The 18,439-nt window shown below is 34.1% G+C and overlaps 1 protein-coding gene and 1 non-coding gene across 2 annotated transcripts; both read right to left on the reverse strand.

Moving 5' to 3' along the window:
- Positions 1 to 9,880: 9,880 nt before the first annotated feature.
- On the reverse strand, positions 9,881 to 9,962 carry Trnal-aag (transfer RNA leucine (anticodon AAG)). The gene has a single exon. It is a non-coding gene; the product is annotated as a tRNA-Leu (tRNA).
- A 4,436-nt stretch (positions 9,963 to 14,398) lies between these two features.
- LOC133184447 (uncharacterized) lies at positions 14,399 to 17,301 on the reverse strand. Its single transcript, XM_061319530.1, has 3 exons — positions 17,233 to 17,301; positions 15,097 to 15,333; positions 14,399 to 14,727 (listed from the first exon to the last, which is right to left on the reverse strand). Exons 2-3 carry the CDS (start codon positions 15,326 to 15,328, stop codon positions 14,510 to 14,512), a joined length of 450 nt encoding a protein of 149 aa, XP_061175514.1. The 5' UTR covers positions 15,329 to 15,333; positions 17,233 to 17,301; the 3' UTR covers positions 14,399 to 14,509.
- Positions 17,302 to 18,439: the final 1,138 nt, after the last annotated feature.

The following is an 18,439-nucleotide window of genomic DNA, read 5'->3' on the forward strand; positions in this document are numbered from 1 at the left end:
TCAAAGACTTAAAGATATTTTTATTGTAACTAAAATTAATAATAAAGGACTAAAATTTTAAAACACATCAAATGAATATGATTTTCTAAACAAACTACAATCTTGTTAGCTTTTGAAAGCCTCCAATCTTAGTAAAAATATTATATAATACGAGCAAGATTATATCCGATTCGCCTCTGCATTCCTTGTTTATTTAGATCAATCAAAATGCTATGAAAAAACTTGACTTTGAAACTGAACAAAGTTTTCATGTTGCTCATTATGGATATTTTCTAATAACTGATGTGCTTAATGGCCTTTTTATAGCATTAAAAATGTGATAAGCTGCTAACATCACTAAAATTGCGCACCAATGGATGTAAAGTTTCATGAGGTGGAGAAACTTAAGCGTCATCTGCTCTCTTGTTCTTCTCCATCTTCGAGGGCTTCCACAACACTTGAGTTTGGACTGAAAACCCAGGACTTATCTGTGCAAGCCGAGGGTTTTCGATCCAAACTGTGGAATCGCTTACTTTGCAATCCAGTGGTTATTTACCTGCTGACTTCACAATGTCACTCTCAGGCAAAGGGGGGAAACTGTTGTAAATTTCATTTAAAAAAATGAACTTGCTGATGTAACTTGACACAGTGCAATATCCTACATATATCATATTCTTTCGTTTTATCTCAAACTGATTTTCTATTATTGACTTGATGATTCATTGATGATATTCAATACTCACAGTTCACTTTCTAAGGATGAAATTCTCCAAAAGTCACATTTCAATCTTTAATACTTCTAACATTCCAGTCAACGAAGATGAGTCCAATCTACCCTACCTATACTGGATTCCTAAACTTCATAACAATCCTTACAAAAAAAAAAGATACATTGCTATGTCCAGCAAGTGCTCTACAAGTCCCTATCTTTACTCCTCACAAAAATATTAACTACTATAAAGGTGAAACTTTAAAAGTATTGTGCTACAACATATTCCAAAGTGGTGTAAATCAAATGTGGATTCTAAAAATCTCCAAAGAACTTTAAGAAAAAATTTAAATCACCATTTTTTAAAAAAAAGTTAGTAACATCAAAACATATTACTTTTCTTCTCTTTATACAACCATTCCTCACAATGAATTAAAAACTGGGCGTTTTTTATATAAAATATCATAGACAACTTTTTCAATAAAAATGGAACTCGGAAATTTTGTGACTGGTCACCAACAAAATTACTTACAAAATTACAAACTGTTGGAATCCCGATAGGCACTTACTGTGCTCCTTTATAAGCCGACATGTTTTTTTTAAGTTTCCATGAAGCAGATTATTTAGAAACTTCTACATGAGGAGAAGAAAACACTTCAACTCGACATTAAGGTATATCGACGACGTCTCATCAATTAATAATACGCTTTAGCTATTTCTATTTATACGTCGACTCGATTTATCCCAGTGAACTTGAAATAAAAGATACCACAAAGTTTGCCACATCTGCTTCATATTTGGATGTTTTACTGACTATAGACGACAAAGATTAACTGACAACTTAACTGTATGACAAACGAGGTAACTTCAGATTTTCCATCGTCCTTACTTTACCTTAATTTTCTGCGGCGTGCCGTGTTCTAAGAGTTCCAGTCTGCATCATCCCGCTCCACCTCCACCATTCGCCGCTATGTTGTCTTGGGGCAGCCTCGCTTCCTTTCCCCTCAGCGTCCACCCGAAGGCCACAACACAGCCATCCGTTGAATCCTTCCTCAGCACATGGCCGATCCAATTCCATTTCATCCTCCACACCTCGCCAGTGATGTTTTCTGCTCCTGCTATCTACAGAACTATCTTGTTTGGGAAATGATGCTGCCATCTGACAATCCTTCTGAGGCACTTGGTCTGAAAGATGTTAATCCTCTTTTTCTCTGTCTTTGTAAGCTTCAAAGTCTCACATCCATATACATGTAACAATACGGAGAGGACCAGGCTCTTGAAGAGGGAGATTTTGATCTTTCTACTGATGTCTGTGGCCTTACAGATGTTGGCTAGCCTCCTGAAGGATGTGCCGGCAAACGCTATCCTCTTCCTGATGTCAGCAGTACCTCCGCCGTCCTAGGTGACATTGGCGCCAAGGTATGTGAAGCTGTCAACCTTTTCGGCTTTTCCCTTTCTTGGGAATTTTGAAGATCAGTCCCGTGGTCCATTCTTTGGGCATCTTCTCCTTCCATATCTGTCAAAGAAGTGCTTCAGTTCCTGACTCGCCTGACTGAGGTCTGCCTTTAACATTTCTGCTGTTATTTGATCTGCTCCAGGGCCTTCCCATTCCGAAGCGTCTTCAGTACGGCCCTTATTTCCTGTGTGGTGGGTGGCTGAACTGAGACGTCTGGCTCCTTTCCCTCTTCATGTTCATATTGTGGTGGTGAGTCTGGAGTGTCCCTGTTGAGCACTTCCTCAAAGTGTTCCCTCCATCTTTATTCTTCCGCAGCTTCCCATCCTTGCTCTTCACTGCTGGTGTGTGTCTATTACTCTTTCTTGTCAGCTGCTGTACGATGCTGTACAATTCCTTCTCTCTCCCGTTCTTGGCCGCTCTCTGTGCTCACTCAGCTTTCTCTGCCACCCACCTCTTCTTGCCCTCTCTCACTCTTTTCTTGACTACATTATCTTTCTCTCTGTAAGTTTCCCTCAATCTAGTCTTGACTCTTTCTGATTTTGTGCTGTCTATCTTTGCCTTGATGTCTTTTCTTTCGTCTATCAGCTTCCCGGGGTTTTCGCTGATCCAAGGCTTGGTTTTTCCTTTCCTGAAGCCGATATATCCCAGTGAACTCGAAATAAAAGACACCACAGAGTCTGTTACATCTGTTTCATCTTTGGATGCTTTACTGACTACAGACGATAAAGGCCAACTAGCAAATAAACTGTATGACAAACAAGTTGACTTCAGCTTTTCTATCGTCAACTTTCCTTATTTATGTAGTAATAATCCGTTATCACCTGCATCTGGTGTTTATGCCTCCCAACTAATTCGATACTAAGAGCATGCTATGAGTACCATCAATTTTTGAACCGAGGCAGGCAACAGAAACATAAGTTGATGCTTAACGGATCTCAAGAATCTCATTTAAAGTCAGCATTTCGTTAATTCTATGGTTTTTATAATGACCTTGTTAGCAAATATAACCTATCATTGGGTCTCATTTTGACTGCAACATTTCATACCAATTGTTAGGCCTTTGTTCTTATACTAAATTTGACTACGGAATATTTCGTCTCCCTGATCAATACATAGGGTACACGGCGGGTATGACCGGTCTACAGGGGATTCTTACTCCTCCTAGACACCCGATCCCACCTCCGGAATTTCCAGGGTCCGTTTTTTATGCCCTGTTCAAAGATTTGTATTGATTGTAGGTTTTTTGAGATCGATCACCGTTCGTTATTTTCATTTTTTTCATTAATTAATTAATGGGTAATGGAGATATAATTTCACAAAATTACCCGTTGAATTATAAACATTTAGTCTTCGAACAGCATCAGAAAATTTATGCTTTAAACTGTTTTAGTTGCACTCAATTCTTTTTAGTTGCAGTGATTCTCTAATTTTGAATAATATCCAAAATAATAATATTGTCTTCTTGATGGTGCATAAAGGATTTTCTGTTATTTTAGGAATGACTCTAATTCTTGACCAAATTATTCGCGTATAACCTGGTTTGGGTCAGTTTACGCTTTATAATCCGCGAAGCGGATTATAAAACAGCGTAAACTGACCCAAACCAGGTTATACGCGAATAATTTGGCCAAGAATTAGAGTCATTCCTTATAATTTAATTTTAAAATCATCAAATAACTATGGGTGTAAAATTTCGTTGCTTTTTATTAGTTCAAATTTGCCGCTCAATAATACAACCGTAGTAACGGAAGTACCGGAAGTGATGGGAAGCGAGGGGAGGTAAAAACTGATACATAGGCCTAGCAGCCTTGTTGTTTGTTTACATGTGGTAAGATCGAATTATTGTTTGGTACATTCATTAAATCTGGAATTTTCCATGAATCCCGAGGACTGGAAATGAGAGGATTGTATGGATACAGATGATTCAGCTGGTTGTGAGGGGGGTGTGTCCCCATACCAAACCAGGTTATACAGAAATAATTTGTGTTCCTTTTTGGATATTAACCAATCAGAGGTTAGAATACAAACAAAATTAAATTATTCAAGAATAGTCGATAAAACAACAAATGTAAATTTTCACTACAACGTACAAGCCTTTTCATGGACTTATATTTTATTAATGCTTTGATGGATTATTCCATTTGATAACAAGGACTACTTCTAAGTGCTCTGCATGCCAATTATGCAGTTCATTCAATTAAAAAATAAGTAAACTATTTTGGTCAAACTATGTTTCTACTTGTGTTTAGGTCTACATACTTGTGTAGGTCTACACAAACTGTTTTCTTCTTCGTGCATAACTTCAAATCGTCTAGGTCAATGACAGAACGACTAACTTTTGAAGACTTCTGTTATACATGAACTGGACAGCAAACGTTTGGTTCGTACAGCAAAGCGCTCATCAAAGTGATTCAATCTTTTTGGAGTGGATCGCTGATCTCTGGCTATCTCACTGTTTTTTTTTTCTGCAGTTTTTCTATGAGACCCTCTGGTTTGTTAAATGATAAGGTCAATATAAATATCATGAGTTTCTCTTTTCTTGCAGTGGATACTTTATTGGAAGTATTTTACAAAAATAACAACAAATACGAAATGGTAATAGTTAAAGTAGCCAATTTCAAAACATATAGATATTTTATTTATATTTTATTTTATTTCTCGGTCCCTGTTGATTCGATACGCAAAAGCGTGTACATGCTCTAGGCACGAACAATTTCTAAACCGAGGTAGGCTACTGACAAATAAGCTTATGATACAAAGGTATCACCAATCTCGTTTAAAAGTTAATATTTCTCTAATCCTATGGTCGACACAATGACCTTGTCATTCCATCTGTTGTTTGATCAATTGTTGACTCAAAATATCAGGTCATTATTTTTATGATGAAGTGTCCAAAGATTTCTCCCTTAACCTAATCAAAAGAAAAAGGACTCAAGATGGGTGTGACGGTCGACAGAGGACGCTCATTCCTCCATGGCACCTGATCACACGTCTGATTTTCTTTCCAGGCATCGTGTTTGCTTTGTTCTCAGATTGTATTGTTTATTAATAATTAATTGGACTCAAGCTTGATTATTGTTCGTTTTCTTCATTTTGAATGGGCGAGAAACACTTTGATATTGTCTATTATATTCTGTATACATCCCCAACCCCATCCAACAACAAAGTTATTCCTACCTTATTCTACCAACTCTACTTTTGAAATCCATGTTTACAAACAGAGTTGTCATTCTTTACTTATACTTCGGGTTCGATAACTGCAGCACAAAAAGAAAAAAAAAGAAAAGAAAAAAAAATGAATAAATCAGTAAATTCATTTACCAGTATATTTAACTGGGATTACCATACATAATTTGCCAATACTAACATAACCATACTCCTAAACAGGACAGAATATTAAACACGCAAACTAAGGTACGAGATAAAGGCATTTCCAGAGAGGATCATTCCTTTAGTTTTCTTTAATCAGAACACTGTTCCTCTTAAACGAATATATATATACCTTGAGTATTGGGTACAGTACTTTTAAGACTATTAAATTTTTTCATCAAAGAAGAAGAGAAATTGAAAGCCAGCAAAATTAACATAGTTACATAATATTCACAATTATTTGATCTTATTTTATTTTAAATGGGTCAGTCGAGGCAAAGAAGAATTTAAAAACTGAATAAACAAAATAATAAAATTTGAATGTAAAATGTAAATTTGAATAGCTTTGAATCCACTAAGTATATTTTACACGGGTGATTTGACATTTTAATACAGAGGTTCAAAGGGTACCCATTCCTATATTTTCTTGTCGCATCGGTACTTGTTTTCGAGGATATTGTAGGATAATCCCCGAGAACATTTCGAGACATAGGAGCTTATCCTGCATCATCCCCGACAACAAGAACTTTCAACAGGGACAAGTGTGACGCTGGTCGTTACACCAGCGAGTTAATTGCAATGAAATGCAGACGATCGAGCTTTCATTAGATGTAAAATATCCTTGAATTATCATAAAATTATTGTAACATAAATTATATTGATTAATTTTTATGACTGTAAAATGAAAAAATTCGTTGTAGATGTTATTACTTTATTAGTAAAATGTTGTATGGAGGTCCATAGAAGACCCACTTTATCTATAAAAATAGAGATTTATCAGCTGTTTTATGCAATACATAACTTTCTGAATGCAGAATACAATGGTTTTAATAAGTACTGTACAAGTTTGAAATGTGTTTTTGACCCATTTGGAGTTCCTCGTGTGGCTCGTACCTCGCACACTAACCTCGGACGTGAACAGTGTTCCACCAATTTGCTAATGCAGTCATGTGATTCAATTTGAAATTCTTCCAAATAATATTCCTTCGTTTTTGTTTGTTTGTTGTTTAACGTCCTTCTCGAGAATTTTTCATTCATATGGAGAAGCCACCACTTGCCGGTGGAGGGCTGCAAATTTAGACCTATACTCGGTACTTAGGGTCATTGAACAGTGAAGGATCTTTTTCGTGCCAGCACCTACTGCGGCACGGCACCTTGGTTTATACAGGGTGCGTTCACAATTTTTCCATTGGTACAAATATCGATTCTGCCATTGGCTGTCTTTGGCACCAATGTTAAACAATGGTACAATTGGTTGCCTTAAATCTGTGAACGGCATATTGGTAAACCAAGGGCAAAACAGCCAAAGGTTATACCAACGGTTGCCAAAGGTGACTAATGGTACCACTTGGTTACTAATGGTCACCGGTGGGAATCAATGGTTACCAACGGCTAATATTTATTTTTTCACTATTTTTCAGAAATAACAAATTCAATAAAAAGTCTTTCTGTTGCACTGCTCAAAAAATGAAAATTATTCTTGTGGACATAACTTTATTTGTCTTCAGGTGATATTTTTTGCCAACTAAATGTTCATTTGTACCAAATGTGCAATACTATGTGGAGATACCACTAAATTCACCCTTAAATAGTTTTTAAATATGAAGTGGAATTTATATGAGGAAACTTCACTTGCGCTACCAGGAACGGTCCCGGTAGACATCTTGGTGGTGACTCTAATAAACGAAAAATCTGCGTTGGCAATTCTGCCGTGAATGTGGTTGGCCTGCAGAATTGATAACCAATAAAAGTTACCAATGGTAAACATTAGTACCAATGTTTTGCCAATGGTAAATTGCACCACCAATATCAACCAATAGAAGAATTGTGAACGCACCCACTGTCTCATCTGAAGAACCGGTCTCCACGTCAATTCGAATCGCGACATGAGGATCAACTGCTTACACCGCGACTCTATAGCAAATGCTCTAACCACCGCACCACGCGGGCGATTTATTCATTTGAAATCTGAGTTACTTTGTTGCACGTCCAACACTAGATTTCTGCTTTCAAATAATACTTACAGAAGATTGTAATCAAAACAAATATACAAGGAAGCATTAGACAAGATAGGAGAATGTTTGATGAACTTTACGCAGTGCAAAATATGAAATAAGTTAAAAGGCACTTCTGGTGGTTTGTATGGATGGTAATGAAGTCATCTGAGGATTTCCGATTATTTCCGATCTGATAATCTTTTGATGACATTCGTGATCTTTGATCTCGGCGATATCTTTAGTAGAATTTCATGCAATACATGTATTCAGTCAAGTTACGTTCATGTTTTTAAAGATATCTATCTGTTTACATGCATAAAAATAAAAATAAGTTCAAATATATATTTTATCATAATTATACTAATAACTTTCAATATCTACTTTTTAAAATCCCTTTGTCAGAAATTAAACTACGAACAGTAAAAATACTTCCTTTCTACATAAAGCTACTGTTCTTCGATAGGCGTGGTTTAAAAAAAATCACTTGCGGGGCGGGACAGAGAGAGATAGAAATAGGTGGGGCTTGTAGCACTGTTTAAACGGAGTCAAGTGCATGTAAATATAAGGATTTTTTTTTTGTTTAATGACGATGATCAAGCAATTGGCTTGCGTTATAATGGTTTATTCCCCGAACGTCTACTGGTTAAAACAACTATTTAATTATCACACTCAATTAAGGAGCCCTCTAAGGGGTACAGGTAGAGTTTACCTGTGTTACCTTGATTGAACAAAGTAGTCAAAATCAAATAATTTTATATTTACTGATAAAACTGTGTACTAAAGCATAGATTTATTGATTGAATACTTGCTATAATTGAAGGCACTAAACAATTAAATATTTTTTCATGTACATGTACATGTAATAAATAATTTATTATAAATTATTTTCAATTAAGCATAACTTTTTTTAACTAACACTTGGCACTTAATTGAAGCATCACTTACACCACATTTTAACATTTTAAATTTTTTTAATCTATATTAAACTTGGGGAACTTTTTTCACATCGCATTTACAGGTCCATAGAACGAAAAGGGGAAGGGGGCATTTTTGTGAGCAAAGACTTTTCCTGTAGTATAGTCTATTCCTCTAGATCTAATATGTAAATTTTCATTTAGATGTTGCCCCCTCTTACACTCTGTTGCTGTAAGGTCGAGCTCTGGCGAATATTCCAGCACTTGAAAAAAATCTACAAACAGAGAAAGTCCACCCCTTCCCACACACGAACACACAAAATAGGATTTTCAAGGTTTTTTTTTTTTTTAAATTAATTAAATTTTACTTGTTAGATTTCTCTGGGGGTTGCCTCTTCTCCCACTGTTTAAAAACCATTGCTACCTCTTTGTTTGGAAGCAATATCTAAAGTTGGGGGGGGGGGGGTAAAATTCAAATTGATTTTTTTTTTCAAATATAATCGTATCTTACTCTTCTTGATGGATTTTTTTTTACCAAAATAAATTACATGTATACGCCCTCGGCGTTTATGCAAATTATCACACAAGCTAATTGCTTGATTACATCATGAAACCAATAATTAGACATTTATTCCTTAATAAGTAACAAAAAAATATGTGGAATATTTTTGACTTGAACCAGAGACCTCAAATACAATAGAAAATTTGTGTAAACCACTAGGCCAGGAATTCTCTATCAAACTTAAGTTGTCTTTTGTGTATATGTAACCCCATATTCAAGTGTTTTGAAAAATATATCACCAATATTTAATATGAAGACCAAGTTAAACCAAAAAAGATTTTATTGTAAGAGAACGCATGATATATGAAGAACATAAGTTGGTTCAAATACACATTTATTATTTTTATCGATGATGACTGTTTTTGATAGCTACATTATTTTTTTAATTCGTATTTGTTAGTATAGTTAGATTCACTAAATATTAGGGATGTCAACGAATAGTCGACTATTCGACTATCAGTCGAATGGACCGACGATCGAATAATGAAACAACATTCGAATATTATTATTAGATAAATGCAATACAAGAGTGATAACGAGATGGAATTCGTATAATCATGCTATCTATATATGTATGCATTAATTTTGATGTTACTTCTGTGTAGACTTAACTAAAAGGTTTTTAGAGTTATAAATACGTCATGTATCAGCGAAGTTTGAAATAAAATTTCATTTTCATAAAATTTTCCGAATATTTGACTATCGTTCGAATAATGCAATAAAATAATCGACTAAAGAAAATAATTATTATGACATCCCTACTAAATTGTCAAAGTGTTCGATGTTTGAGTGATCGAATAGGTGATATCGCATACCGATAGTACTATTACGTGTGCTATATCATTTTTGCAAGTACTTCATACTGGAATTATAGAAACGGTCACTAAAAATATATGGCAGCGGTGGGATTCGAACCCACGCCTCCGAGGAGACTGGTGCCTTAAACCAGCGCCTTAGACCGCTCGGCCACGCTACCACATGCGAAGTGGCTTTCTGAGTGGTTTATATTAGCTAATTTTATGAGCGAAGTCGTACACATTCTCAGCAGTGCACTCTAAAGTCGCACATTCTTATTTATGTTGATTTGTGATCACTTAACATGATAATGACCATACTGTACAACGATAAATCATCTGTAATTGTTTAGCAACATGTCATTACACATAACACACTTTTCAAACACTTTTTCACGATAAGCATTAGTCTGATTTACTGACAAATGGGTGACGGTTAACTATGTCACAAAAATTTATAAACTATATCAAATATATTTAGTATCAGATGGCAGACAGAAGATACTTCTCTTTTTTGTCTCGCCACATGCAGGTGTTTGCACTCTTTACAAAACACATTCGTCAAGAAGATATAAAATGACGTACACTGCAGGATTCCAAGATGATAACTTCGCATTCAGTCATTCTACGATAAATGGACCAATTCAGAGTAAAAAACATGAAAAAAATGATTGTTTCAAATAGCAAAATGAACATCATAATTCTCTAAAGGACCTATCAGTGAACTTGAAAACAAAGAATTGTCCACAAATCTGGCATCATTAACTTTTTGCAACAATTTCAAGATACCATTGATTTTAAGGTAATGTTACGGAAGTTAATGCTTGATCAAGCCTTATTATTTTTTAAATAAAGCTGAATTTGACCAATTTTTCGTTTCTGATGTTCAGTAAAGAACGCTTAAGTATGATTCATGAAGTCTCGCATGAATCCGAATTTAAATTAAATTTTCGGGAAAAATATCGTTACGGAAGTTAATCGTTACGGAAGTTAATTCCCAGCAATAAAAGTTAAAATTCTCTTCAATAATTAAAATCAAAGTTTGTTTTAGGATATTAAACAAAAGTATGAAGAATTTCGCTCCCAAAATAATCAAAAATTTTATACCTTAAATGCAAAAACTTTCCTGAATTACCGTTACGGAAGTTAAATTTTTAAGAGAGACAACTGTTTTTGCCTAATTCATTTTGTTATGTCGAAAATGTAATCGTGTAAAATAGCTGAATCGCAAGTAGAATCGATGATATAAGGTTCCGTGGTCACTTTCAGATAAATTTCAGTTCTTTTTGAAATATGCATTTTATGCATGAAATTTAAAACAAAATCGTTACGGAAGTTAATCGATTTTAAGCGACATGCTTATAAATTCGCATGAAAGGAGATCTATGCATTTCTTTGCGAGAAGTGGTTTGATTTCTTTTTATATAGAATAAAAGACATTTTTTAACATTCATTGCACTCTATTCGGAACGATTTTACGGCTGAAAACTTCATCTTGAAATTTGTATATAAATGAAGCGACATTAAGATTTGCAGTGGAATACGTTTTTCAACATTATAATATGTTCATATTAAAACTTTAACTGCATATATATCGGTGAATATTTACAAAACCATGTGTGTATTTTAAGTCTTAGAGTTGAAATCGACCTTTAAATTTATAATTAAGATATTACAACGGTAAATTTGCAAGCGACATAAAAAATTCTTAATCGGTCATGTTTTTGTAGAATGACTGTTTATCCATAAGAAGTATTCGAGTATTTGAACTGATTTTTGTGTATTCACTAAATTGTCATTGAATATCACATATTTTTAGCTCTACTGGTCAGAAACTAGAACTTGTACGATAGTAAGGTGTCCGTCGTCCGACCAGCTGTCTGTGTCCGTCTGTCTAGCTGTCTGTTCAAGGACTGCTCCTCCAACAGTTTTGGTCTGATTCCAATAAAACTTTGTATATATACAAGTAGAGTAATATACATAATTCTATTTCAGTTTTTAATTTGGATGAATGGTGTCGCCATGCTTACTAAACACAGAAAAAATCTGTGAAATTGATTTGAAACGCTTCTTTTCCTACAGTTTAGGTCTGATTGCCTTAAAACTTTCTACAGAAGAAGACTATATTACTAAGATACATAATTCTGTGTGTCGATTTTTGATATCGATGAGTAGTGTCATCATGGTTACTCAAAATAATAACATTAGTGAAATTCTTTAGAAATGCTACTTCTACAGTTTTAGTCATTTTTCAAGAAAACTAGGTTCACAAGTAGACTATACACTTAAGCTTAAATAGATAATTATGTGAATACGTTTTATTTCCATTAGTGAACTCTTCAAAATTAGAGGCGCGTTTGGTCGTCTGACTGGGACAGCTTGGCGTTGCGGATAATACAAAACATGCCAATCTCAATCCAATTTTAAATGTTAAATGTATTTGTCATTCCAATTAAAGAATAGAAGAACTAAAAGACATATCTAAGGGAGCAAGAACCCTAAATTTATCATCCATTTATAAAAAAAATACGACATTTCCGAGACATGTGCATTGTATGTAGATGTACCATAAGATAAATAGATACATACGTCAACAATAGATATAATTTGATATCGTTGTCATTCCTACTCTTGATGTATATAAAGTCCACAACAATAAAATATTTCATTTGCATTTTCTTAGGAATTGTTCATCGACATTCAACATATTGTTTACATGTTTATGTTACGTTTGTCCCAGAAATCTCGCGAGATTTGTACGTTTTCCGACTTTTTCACAAAAGAGCGCACTAAGAAGTATAACTCTTCCATAGTGGAAATAGAACGTAATTTGAAATTTCAAAACGCCAGAGCAACAGTCTCGTCCTGTGGAGACTTCTGGGGTTTTTTTTTCATTATCTAGGAGAGTACTGAAGAAAGATTGTAAATAGCTTGACAGAAAGAAGAATAAAATATACTTATCGCTAAAAAAAATTATAAATGAAAAAAATAAAATAAATAAATAAGAAAATAAATGAATAAAATGAATAAATAGTTGTATCTTTTAATAATGAATACCAGAAGGATGTCTTCTGCCCCACTTTAAGATCTTTCATTTGATTCTACGATTTTTATATACACGTTTATGCCTTACTGTGTTCAACGAAGCTGTCCCTATTCGGAAGACAGTTTGCTAACTTCGGTCGAAAATCTGCCAGACAATTCCAAGTTATGACTTCCCGCACTTTGTAACTATGCAGATTTAATTGGAAAGGAATGAAAGGAGAAAAAATTATGACCAGGACCACTGCATTACCAATCAGGTATTCTAAACACTGATTTGCCCATGCAGGCCGATATCAATGGCCCATATAGTCCAAGCCAATACACATAATAACGTGCACATGACATAATATCTCGTGCGAACGAGAAAACATTTTCCAACTGTTACACTGTTACAGTTTTAGTCCAAATTCAGTAAGATTTGATACACAAGTAGAATATAATAAGATACATTCTCTTAATTGGTCATTGATTTTGACAAACGATGTTGCCATGGTTACTAAAAATAGAAATTTCTATGGAATTCTTTCAAAACTCTTTTCCATTTAGAGGTTTGGTCCTATTTGAATACGACTAAGTGCACAAGTAGATTATACTAAGATATATAATTCTTTATATTTGTTTTTGATTTGGACAAATGGTGTTGCCATGATTACTTAAAATATATATATTTTTAATTCTTTCAAAATTCAGTTTTGGTCTGAAAAGATTTTTTACACAAGTAAGCTATATTAAATACATCTTACTACGTTATGTTATGTTTTTACTATGTTATGTAAAAATTGGAATTTTTGGAGATTTTTCAGCGACTTTAATTCCAGTAGACTGTTCACAATATATATGTATGAAACTTTTTTTCTGAGTGTACTATTTTAGGTTTCATCTACATACATGTTCTCTCATTTGTTGAATTTGCAGAAAGAGGGATTAATATAAGCCTCATGGCTTGTTTCCCAATTCTATTGTATTTATTACTAGTGTATTTGTACCTTTGTCAATTTCGTCAATAAAATATTGTTTAAACGAAATACATCTTTATTAAAAGTGTGTAGAGCTACAGTCTCGTCAGAGACTTCTGGATTTAACCTTGTAATACTTTTTTATTTCATTCGTGCATATGATGTGTGCACAATTTTACTTCCCGTTTGCAATTTTAGCCTCCCACCGTGCTTTTATGGACACCTCTGTTTCACCTTGTCAACGTACAATAAATCAAATCTTCCGTCAGTTTTAAACACCTACTTCGATCGCCCTTCTACTGGATTCTATGTGTCCGTAATCACTCATTCTTTGACAGAGAGTCTGGATTAATGCTTTGAAGAGCAAATTTTGCTGCTAGATACGTTTTGCCTATTTTTGATATAAATGATTCATCGTTCTTTCAAAAAATAGTGTTTCTTTATTAACCATCACTGTCATGGGTTATACTCAGCTTGTAGTGAACGTGTGTATCACACGATATTAAATGAATAATGTGATAAATGGTAACCTACATTTACATGCTATCCACATAATTTGAACTATTCTGCATTTTACAATAATGCTAGCCTTTAATTAAAAACTGAGAAGAATGAAACATGAATTATATATTTTAATATCTTCCAAGACCAACAAATATTAGTAAAATTCGGTAGAAATAAGGCATCCAAAACTGCCTTCAATAACTTTAACCTTGAATCCCCAAAGCTCAACCTTTTCCAGTGCGCTTTCCTCTTCGGAAAACCCGGAAGACATTCAGCAAATCAGGATCATTATCCATGACACTAATTGTGCGCTCCTTTAGACGCGATGAACTTTCAACCTCAACGAAAGGATTTATGTTTATTGCACTTTCTCTTACTTTGAAGACGAAGCCAACATCAATTTTAGCCGGCGCTCTTGGAGATGGTTTCTTCTTTAGCAAATCTTGTATAAAAAATTCATTTACAGAACAGACAGTTGGTTGAAAGATGAAAAGTTAAGGAATTAATGCTAAAATATTATGCATTTACTATATTTATACTTAGTTAATCGTGTTCGTAATATACTCCAAATGCAGGCCATCGTTTATGTTTGTATGCAAACATAAATTACCTATCAGTATTTCTGTGTCATAGAAAATCGTGTTTTGACGGTACGGTAATTGATGTTTGACGCACTGATTTTTTACACCAACATAGATCCAGTTAAAATAAAGGAGATGATTATCATGTTGTAAATTTTGAATCACTTTGTGGATGTAAATGCAAGTGTGTGTGTGTGTTTAAGGGGGGGGGGGGGTAAAGCACAAATTACCACTGTATGCAGTAGTCATTCCACTAAATGCCGGTGTGTATCTTTTTTCGTAAAGTCTGGCGATGGAAATCTTCTCTTTTTCCGTATTTTGGGTGGTTTGGTTGGACGCCTCAGGAGATGGTACTTTCCTGCAATTAATTGCCAACAGGATTCCATTATTTGGATCTGAGGGTCCAGATTGATTAGGATTCTTATGAAGACGGTCCTTATTCTTACACATGGAAGTACCCATTGCCTCTAAAATTAACAACTATAGATACATTGATTTGAATTAAATTTTTTTTCATTAAATTATTTATTTAATTAATTTTTTTTCATTAAAAAATGTTAATCTATATATTCAGATTTCACAGATCTATGTTTATTCCTATATATATTGTTTTATATTAATTCTTTCTTCTATTAACATGATACTTAATGATTACATGTTTAGAACACGTAACAAATGCATACATGTAATCATGTGATCAATGCGTATCAAATTTTGGAAATAAGTACAGTAACAGATGTATTCACATACGGAAAATACCCCTGTTTCTTCCTAACCTTTTCTTGTTTGTTAGCTTTTGTGCCAAAGAAACGTTTAATTTTACTTTAATATCATCTATAGGACTTGAACCCTTTTTTAGGTTACCTGACCCGAAGGCTCAAGTTAGTTGCAGAAATGTAGCTCTCTGGTTGAGAAAATTCGTATAGACAAACCAGAGAGCTACAGATCCAAGCGTTGTAAATTCTTCGAATTAAGGTGACGCCTTTTTTGTCGCTCGTTTCGGGTATTATTTCTTGTATTATATGCGTTCCCCCGTTTAAAGCATGGTTTCCGTTAATTACCCATACATTATGCTCATATTCCTGATATTTTACCTTTCAGAGCGTTATTCTAGCAAGACCCCAACGTGGACGTAGGAATGAGAATTTTTCAAGCTGACATTCGAAGGCTATATAGACCTGTTTGGAACGTTTACTTACTTAACGGAAACCATGATTTAAACGGGGGAACGCATATAATACAAGAAATAATAATTATTTATGTGAAGGCTTCCTGACATAGGATAGATTCAAATTTGTTCAAACGACCCCAGGGGTAGAATGGGGCCACTATGGTCAAAGTTTTACATGGGTATATAGTGGGAAAATATATAAAAATCTTCTCCTCAAGAACAACAAAACCATGATCAATCATATCTATAGATTTACATTTCCAAATATTTTTCTTTAAGATTCCTTCAAATTAGAAAAAGTTCATGTTCTCGTGAACTTCCGTGCGATGAGTCAGAATATTTCCATTGTAACCTAATTGAAGTCCAAAAAAAAAAAAAAAAAAAAAAATAGTGCAAACTTTTTTTTCAAAGATGATCGTTGATTGACAAAACTATTTGGCAAATTATCAGAGAATAATGTAAATATAAGGAATGAAATTAATTTTTGAGAATTTGTGAGGTACATGATCTACAACGCTTCACGCCTGCATATGTATAATGAAGATGCATCGTGAAATATGCCGGCCTGAAGAGTCGTAGATAAAATTCATTACTTGAATAGAAGCAACAACAGTTGTTGTAGATTTATGTTTGTTCAAAACATGACCCCCAGGGTAGGTGGGGCCCTATAGGCGATCAAAGTTTTACACAGGAAAACATCTATATTACGAAGAAAAATCTTTTAAAAAATCTTTTTCATATATATATATATATATATATATATATATATATATATATATATATATATATATATATATATATGGAAGCATCTTAGGGTAGTTTAGATTGAAAATTGTTCAAATCATGACCACCGGGGGTAGGGTGAGGCCACTATGGTCTTTCAAAGTTTTACATAAGAAATGTCTCTAAAAAAATCTCCTTTTCAAGAACAGGAAAGCCATGTTAAGTCATATTTATATGGAAGCATCCGTAGGTATACAAGTTTGTTCAAACCATAACCCCTGGGGGTAGGGTAAGGCTACCATGAGTGATCAAAGTTTTACATAGGTATCTGTAAGAGAAAAGAACAAGAGGTACCATCGTTAATCAGGTGAGCGTTATAACCCAAGGGCCTCTGGTTGCTCTTGGGAAACCCCCTCCCCGTCTTTTATTTCCATTAGCCATATGACTAAAATATTAAAAGAAAAGGACTTACTTGAATTTACTCCCTATTATTTTCTTTATGTTCTTGAAATTTCAGCCAAAAACACCGTTTTATGTGACGTAGTGCAACATCACAGTCGACTCCCAGATGTGACGTCACAATTAGAAGCAAAGAAGCCTTCACCCCCGTTTTCTATTCAAAAGCATTCACGACGCTTCTACTAGCATACAAATTATCATCTAAATTACAAAAATATTAATGATGTAAAATAGCTTAAAGATTAAGATTTCATTTTTATCTCATTCTCTTTTTTTATATGGGGGAAAATCCTATATTTCGTTTACAACTTCCCTGACATTTTTGGGATAAACTCGAAATTAAAACACCTCCAAATAATAGAGCATCAAACATAAGAGGTTTTTTTTTTTTTTTTTTTTTTTTTTACAAAATTGCATAGAAGATTCTTATTAATGGTAAAGTTATACCTTTTCTTTCATTTTTCTATATAAACTTTGGAGACGAAAACAGACAGAGGTACATGTACAATATACTAGCTAGGTCTCGAGTGTTTGCAAACAGACATTTTTTGTAAACCATTTCTATTTTCGGTCACCTAGTGAAAATGAAAAAAAAAAGAGTTCTCCCGACCAATGATTGCTTATTTGAAATCCTGTTTTTCTATGATGCTAAAATGCCCACTGGATTTTAAAAAAGACAATTCTTTCAGATACACATTAAAAACCGCAGAAAAAAGTTTACATGATCGTGAATATAAACGAATGCAGTACTGATATAGCAAGTAATCTATCGAAACTAACAGAGAAGACACACTTCTCTTTTTTATCAATATATAATTAATGCTGAAAATTTGAATACATGCAGGTGCTGTTGAAATTGTTGGAGCATTGTCCGAGAACTGTTTGAATTGATATTGCCCAGCTACAGTCTAATGTGCAGATTCTCATATTTCTGTGGTCACGCGGGGGATTCAGATTGGGTACCAGAAATAAAGTATTCATGTAAAGGGAATTACTACTACTGTCTTTAATGATTCATTTTCTGAAAAATGGAGCAGATTTCCCTATTCTTAATTTATTTGTTCTGTAATAAACCTGTAAAGTGTGTGAAATTATTTAGATAGATAATTGCTTTGATTCTGGCGTACACAGTTTTTTGGCGTATTTAAAAAAAATTGTTAAGCGCTCCCCTGTTAAAATGCCACCCTTGCTTACCGTTAAAAAAATTCCTTGCTGTATAT

Source organism: Saccostrea echinata, unplaced genomic scaffold (genome assembly GCF_033153115.1).
Source record: "Saccostrea echinata isolate AGI-Se365-2 ecotype Australia unplaced genomic scaffold, CSIRO_AGI_Sech_v1 ptg000010l, whole genome shotgun sequence".
NCBI lineage: Eukaryota > Metazoa > Mollusca > Bivalvia > Ostreida > Ostreidae > Saccostrea > Saccostrea echinata.

Excerpts from the sequence above, each read along its gene's own strand:
- LOC133184447 (XM_061319530.1), bottom strand. The coding sequence starts at position 15,328 with ATGGGTACTTCCATGTGTAAGAATAAGGACCGTCTTCATAAGAATCCT. Across the intron at positions 14,728-15,096 it reads AATGACTACTGCATACAGTG|ATTTGCTAAAGAAGAAACCA; the intron begins GTAATTTGTGCT and ends TTTTTATACAAG.